At 37.6% G+C, this 7,681-nt stretch overlaps 1 protein-coding gene across 1 annotated transcript; it reads right to left on the reverse strand.

Annotated features, from left to right (window-relative positions):
* Positions 1-1,053: 1,053 nt before the first annotated feature.
* Positions 1,054-4,882, reverse strand: LOC147498800 (uncharacterized). The gene is made up of 6 exons (XM_086563341.1): positions 4,797-4,882; positions 2,075-2,144; positions 1,924-1,991; positions 1,703-1,812; positions 1,236-1,338; positions 1,054-1,161 (listed from the first exon to the last, which is right to left on the reverse strand). The coding sequence occupies exons 1-6, from the start codon at positions 4,880-4,882 to the stop codon at positions 1,134-1,136; spliced, it is 465 nt and encodes a 154-aa protein (XP_086419467.1). The 3' UTR covers positions 1,054-1,133.
* Positions 4,883-7,681: the final 2,799 nt, after the last annotated feature.

A 7,681-nucleotide genomic window follows, 5' to 3' on the forward strand; every position in this document is an offset into this window, starting at 1 on the left:
TTCTGTGTCATATGGTGACCCGTTTTTTTTGCAGTCTTTTTTTTTCTACAACACTTGACAAGTGTCGTTTTTTATTTTTTCATTTTTTTTTAAAAAAAAATGCCAAATTAGGGCCAAAAAATGCCCCTAGCCCAAAATCTACTAAATCATGGCCTAACAAAGCCTACTACATACAGACAAAACCCAGTTCAAGTCAATTGAGCCCAATTCTTTCTTAGCCCAAAATCTCTATAGAAGCCCAAATCAGAACAAAGTCTACTACATACAGACAAAGCCCAATCCAGGTCAATTGAGCCCAATTCTTCCTTAGCCCAAAATCTCTATAAAAGCCCAAATAAGAACAAAGCCTACATATAGATAAATCCCAGTACATGCCCATTCAATTAGATCAATTTATATCCTAACACAAAATCTCTGTAGAAGCCCAAACTATAACAAAGTGAATAATAGTTCCACCATTCACTTGAATTTCCATCGATGGGCCTTCTTCTACGCTTCAATCCCTTCATCTTCCCCGATCTGAAATGTTAAACCCGAGTTACAATGATGCCTATAGGGACGTACTTAGCCAATGTCACTTAAGAGATTTACAAGTATGAAATGATAAATATCTCTCCTGTGTACCTTTGGAATTGACAAGAGAAACAGAAGTAATAGCATCCTTGTGCCCTTCCAATACATGTGTACACAATCCATCAGATTTCCATACTCTGGCAAAAAAAGAGAAATAACACATTGATAATCTCACACAATTTGAGTTTGCCCCAGATGATACAACTAGCCATTAAAAGAATTAGAAAGACAGAAGAGCAGCTTAAAATAATATTGTAAACACCTTGCAAAACTGTCGTAGCTCCCAGTCAAGATGAACCCCGGAGGATGTGTGTCGATTGCAAATTTTAAGAAAATTCAGTATCAACTTGAAGTTGAAATGAAAAAAGTGCAAGACTGGCAAATATATTGGAATCACATTACTGTTATCATATACCAATGCGAGAGCAGATATCAATGTGAAAAACCATAGTAACAACCCATGTATGTATGTATGTAGTTACCTAGGATTAATTCCGTTGACCGCACTGACCCAATCATCATGTAAACAAGGGTCTTCCTGTTTCCTAGGGACAGAACTTTTATATACTCAATTTCAAGTATCTTTTCCTATAACACAAAAAAATAATTATAAATATATCCCAATTAGAAAAGAAAAAAAAAACAATTAAATGATAAATTACCGCGGAAATGCCTTGGCAAGAAGAAAGTGTTCAAGTTCCATCCGAACAAGTTCGCCATCGATTAGAAAATCAAAAGGTAGTCTTTCCCAATGAGAATTATTACCTAACAGTAATAAAATAATTCAACTTTAGTAATAATTTGAAGACTGTTTAAAAAATAAAAAAATAAAAAAAATATACCAGATTTGATAAATTGACAATAGTACTGTGTCCTAAAATATACGGGATTTTTAAATAGTGTTGAGAGTATGAAGCCCCCTAGGTATCTTCAAATAAGCGACGACTCCAACAATAACCATTGGAGGAGTTTCAATAATTGTCACAGCCTCACAGGTTTCCTTCTTGTGAAGCTTTGCACATACAATATTATGAGTAAATAACTTCCAACAACAATAATCATGTTGAAAACACAACAGCTCGTTCTCCAATAAGAATAGGCAAAGCTACTTAATCAAAGAGATTCTTACTTGATCCAGGTTTTTCAACATCTCTAACAATGTGGGTCATGCCAGCCTTGTAATTAACCCAAGAAGGCAGTGAGCTTACATGGCTTGTTCGCATCATCTCTGGGGAAAGCCTTCACTGCATCAAGTGATACAACAAACAGATGTTACGGCCAACACCTATCTAATTAGGAAGGTAACACATGGTCGTATCTCCAAACTCTGAAAGAAGAGGCGATGCAGACCGATCAGTTGAATGGATTGTACCATTTGACTCCTTAGCATCAGCAGATCCACGTTTTATAGAAGAAACCTACATAAAAGATAACGGATCTCGACGAAGTTTATGGAAATAAACCTAATACCATCTAAAACAATTAAAAGACTAGAACATACCTTCTTAGTGACCTCGGCAACATCAAGCGATTTCGTTCGAGAATCTATAGATAATTTCTCGAAAGTAAATCTGCAACTTACGTAACAATTATAGTGAAGGAAACGAAATATCTTCTGAACGAAATCACTATACTAAAACATAAACTGGCTAAACCTCATACAATTCACAACAACAAACAAACAAACCAAAAATAATTTCTCTTTCATAATTAACCAAAGTCAAAATCAAATAAAATGACCAGATCCAAAACATGGATTTTCAAAAAAAAACACGTCTACAGGATTAACTGAAATGAAAAACCATTTAACTGAGCAACAAAATGAACAAAAACACACCTATAACACCAAGCCACCAACACTCACCACTCACTAATTCCTGATCTATTCATATATTCCTAATACCCCACATCACAAGACATAACTGTGTCGATACCCATCGGCACTTGACACGTGTCGTTTGGTTTAAATTCACAGTGTCAATAGAATCCTGCCTTCATACGAAAAGAAATGATTTGTATCACAAGTCCCATCAGGTCATCAACTGCCTTTAACTGCCTTTCTAAAGCTACCAAATACATTTGATCTTTGGTAATGATAATTATACATTTGTGAAATATTTGCCAGATCAGTGGACTCCACTTCCAGGTGTTGGATATAAATTGCATGATGTTTTACACAAGTATTGCGGCAGACCATTTGCCGTTAAACATCACCATTAGCATTACGGCATTACACAACGTGATTGCCTAAAAAATAATCCTCAGCAATATCAACACGCGCAATGTTGAATTTGGTCATTTTTAATTTCTAAACTTTTAATTATGCATCTAGGTTTCATTACCAAACGCAAAACCAGCTGACAAATCAATGAAACACTAATTTCGAATATGATTACAATACTAATATGTTTAACTAATTTCGAATCTGATTACATGTTTGAAGATTACATGAATTAATCATTGACGGATTAAAAATTATCAAAATCTAACCTAATCGCTTAACCATAACAACTGAAATCAAATAATTGAAATTACCTGAAGAGATTGTAGATTTGATGTGATTGAGATTGTAGATTTGATGTGATTGAGAGAAATGATTTGTATCACAAGTCCCATCAGGTCATCAACTGCCTTTAACTGCCTTTCTAAAGCTACCAAATACATTTGATCTTTGGTAATGATAATTATACATTTGTGAAATATTTGCCAGATCAGTGGACTCCACTTCCAGGTGTTGGATATAAATTGCATGATGTTTTACACAAGTATTGCGGCAGACCATTTGCCGTTAAACATCACCATTAGCATTACGGCATTACACAACGTGATTGCCTAAAAAATATTCCTCAGCAATATCAACACGCGCAATGTTGAATTTGGTCATTTTTAATTTCTAAACTGTTAATTATGCATCTAGGTTTCATTACCAAACGCAAAACCAGCTGACAAATCAATGAAACACTAATTTCGAATATGATTACAATACTAATATGTTTAACTAATTTCGAATCTGATTACATGTTTGAAGATTACATGAATTAATCATTGACGGATTAAAAATTATCAAAATCTAACCTAATCGCTTAACCATAACAACTGAAATCAAATAATTGAAATTACCTGAAGAGATTGTAGATTTGATGTGATTGAGATTGTAGATTTGATGAAGAGAGCGATTTGAGGATCGATTAAATATTATGAAGAGAAATTGAGGATTTTGAGAGTGATTTGGGAGCGAGATTTTTCTTATTTTTGTGAGAGAGAAGAAACAGTTTTTTTGGGATGATTTTTTTTTTTTTTTTTTTTTTATTTTATTTTCTATGGGTTTATGGGTTGTGATCCGACGTTCACGGGGAGTTCAACGACGCGTGTTGGGCGTGCTCACAAAAGGACAAAAAATAGCGTCGGTAGTCTTGTCTTTTCTTTTTAAATTTGGTGCAGTGATGTCACAGTTTGGTAGCATGTCTTTGCATCAAAGGTACGAAAATCCACAAAATTTGCACTTTAAACCAAGGCCCAAAATATCGAATTTGGTGAATATTTCGATGTACCAAAAAACTGATATATATTGGAAATATCGGAGATATATATTTTTTTGTTCACCAATCAAATTTTTGTTTTGTATGTCGATATATTGGAAATATCGTCAATATATCGGTCAAAGTCAACAATATTTGGTCAAAATCAATAATATCGGTCAAAGTCAACAATTTATATCGGATATATCATATATATCGGTCGATATATATCGTTATATCGGAAATTGCGATATATATCATGAAAAAAAGATTCAATATTCGGTTGAAATATATTGAATATATCCATGTCGGTGTACCAAAAATACGATATATAGGATATATTGGCGATATTTTGGGCCTTGCTTTGAACATTTGACGTCATACACTCTGGTTCGATAAGGGACGTGTTTGTCGTGGAGCTCTTTGCCAATGATGTCGAGCAAAAAATACAATTAGACCAGTCGACATAGATAGATCTAGCTAGCGGGGTGCATGCATGTGGGGGCGGTTGCACCCCCAAAGATTTATAAAAATCACATAATGGTTGACATAGATGGATCTAGCTAGCAGGGTGCATGTGGGGGCGGTCGCACCCCCAAAGATTTATAAAAATCACATAATGGGTTAGAAATTTGTTAGAAAAATGGCTAAACTATAAGGATTTGCACCCCAATTACTACCGCAGTCCCGGCCTAGTCCAATTACTGGGCTGCGTATACTCTTGCACCCCAGACATTGAATCCTGGTTCCATCCCTGCCAGTCGAACACTGTTAGCTCTTTCGATCTCCATATATTAAACAGGGTATGGACATGGTAACTTGTAACTCTTGGTATTCATAGTTCTATGAAATGGTACAGTACGTGGGAAAGTTTGGAGGTTTTGAAGGCTAAAATCACATGTACACCCGTCCGAGCTTGTGCACGACACAAGCTAGAAGCCAGGCAAACCCAAAAATGTATGCACTTCATTTTTTTTTTCCTTATAACTTAACAAGGTTAGAAAATAACTTAAAATCACAGTTGCCCAAATGATTGTTCTATGTTTACCATTTTACCAATAAGAGTCCCATGACACAAGTATTGTAAATGCAGAAATGAGTATGCGCGTTACATACTTTATACTTACATCTTCTATGTGAATGCTAATTTCTATAATATATGAAGTAAACATTACATAAAATAGATGTTGCAACTAAATGTAAACTTGATACAACTTCATCACCAAAGTATTGAGTAGGTAGCTTCAACTTGCAAATCTTGATTGGAAATGTAGCACTAGCTAGCAGCTAAATGAGAAATGCTAACGTCGAACTATAAGTACCCTCCGTTCTCAAGCATTCATTACATCTATCACACGTGTCTAATCCACCAGGTCGTATCTACACTGCACAGCTTAGCTTGTATACCGCAAGATAGGACTACGCCACAAGGACGTAATCACGACCAAAACCCAAGTCGTCCAAATATCAAATACAGCCATACATGAAACAAATGATCTACCGCGATCTTAAAGTTCAGTCAGCGCACCAATGAAGGAGGCATTTACTTTGTAACAACAGAAATAATGGCGAATCATCAAGGGAGCACAAAATATGGATTTACACTTGACAACGGCCTGGAGCAAACAAGGAAAGTCAAATCAAACACCTATCGGTAGAGAAAGATGAACTACGTAAAACTTGATTAAAGTAGACCCAAGAAACTTGATACGTAGGCAACTCTTATCCAAAGAGAGAGTGTAACCATTCCAGATCAATCTCAACATCAGGTTATAGGTAGAAACTTATACATCTATGTTGGCGTTGTTTGCCGGTTCGTCTTCTTAAGAAAAAACATTCACATCATTTTCTCAAGCCCACGAAATTATGTAAAACCACCATGGAAGAACAACTCAAAGCATTAGTTCATCAAGTGAAGATTCTCCAAGATTCTTTTACAACCCTTCAGCAAGAGAATCAAACTCTTCTCAAACAAACCACGTCCAACACTAACAACATGGATCCCGACGCCATTGATAACAACTGCGTCGCAGCACTCACAACCACCACCAATCAATGCCTTGACGACTTCTCCCAAATACCGAGAAATCAAAGCGAAAAGGCCGCGATACGGATCGTCAAAAGATGCTCCAATCTTACAGAGCGTCACCATTCATCGCTGAAATTCGGGACAAGCAGCTTCCCAATGATTTCATCCAGCCAAAGTTCCCAATGTATGATGACAGCTCATGTCTAGGTCAACACGTAGCTCATTTTAGCCAAATCCTAACGCTCTATAGTGCTCCAGACTTCGACTACCTGAGATGCAGACTTTTCCCAGCCAGCTTAAAGGATGGAGCATTAGACTGGTTCTATACGCTAGCGCCTGATTCAATCCACAACTTTGACAAGCTAGCCGAAACATTCGCAGCAGAGTTCGTCTACAACAGAAAGAAGCAAGCCGACCTAGACTCATTGTTCCAGCTAAAGCAAGCATACAGAGAAACCATTCAGACTTTCTTAGGTCGCTTAAAAAAGGAAGTGCTATCAATGGAGCCAAGCCTCAAGGATAGCTTTGCAACCTCGACATTCACCAACGCCCTCCTAGACGATTCTGAACTAGTAGGGTCTTTCATGCGGAATAAGCCAGATCGCCTAGATGACCTGTACCACAGAGTCGACAAGTACATGTAGTACGAAGAATGGATGGCCCAGTGCAAGGGCAAAAAGGTCATCGCAGTAAGTGACAAAAGGGGACCCAAAGAAAGCAATCAGTACTCACGCAAAAACAAAGGCACCAACTCTCAAAAGCTATCTTACACCAAGAGGGAATTCTCCAACTTATCCAGGACGCCAGGCCACATCATGAAGAAAATAAAGACATCCCCTTACTTCAAGCCTCACATCAACAAGGTCATAGAAATCCCAGGACGCCCATACTACCACTTCCACAAACTCTACCACCATAACACATATAAATGTTGGAGCCTCAAGCACTACCTCCAAGACTTAGTCAAAGAGGGAAAACTAAAAGAATTCCTGCTAGAAAACGATCTCAGGCATAAATTGAATGCCAACCGTAATAGAAGTAGGAGTCGTAGTCATGAACGACCTGCACACAGAAGGAGCAGAAGCATAACAGCCCAACTATCTAAATCTCCAGGTCGATCGAGGCACAACAGACGACAGCACTCCTCCTACCATGAAGAGGAAAAGGTAATCCACATGATTACAGACACCTCCAACAACGAAACCTCCGGTCGTGAAAAGCACAGGCACATAGGCGCACTGCAAGGGATCTACCACCTATCCCACAAGGCTGAGGTGATCACTCCTACCAGCTCCCGATCTACAAATGATATATCATTCACCGAGGAAGATCTCGACAAGGTGTGCCTACCCCATAATGATGCTCTGGTAGTGCATGTCAAGATCAACAGATGGATAGTCAAGAGGGTCCTAATCGATCCAGGTAGCTCTTGTGACATCCTCTTCTACCAAACATACAAGGATATGCACCTACCAGACTCGGTGATGATAGATTCAAATGTACCACTTTACGGGTTCAATGGAGACAGCACAGATGCAATTGGAGAATTCATCCTACCAAT

Source organism: Coptis chinensis, chromosome 5 (genome assembly GCF_015680905.1).
Source record: "Coptis chinensis isolate HL-2020 chromosome 5, ASM1568090v1, whole genome shotgun sequence".
NCBI lineage: Eukaryota > Viridiplantae > Streptophyta > Magnoliopsida > Ranunculales > Ranunculaceae > Coptis > Coptis chinensis.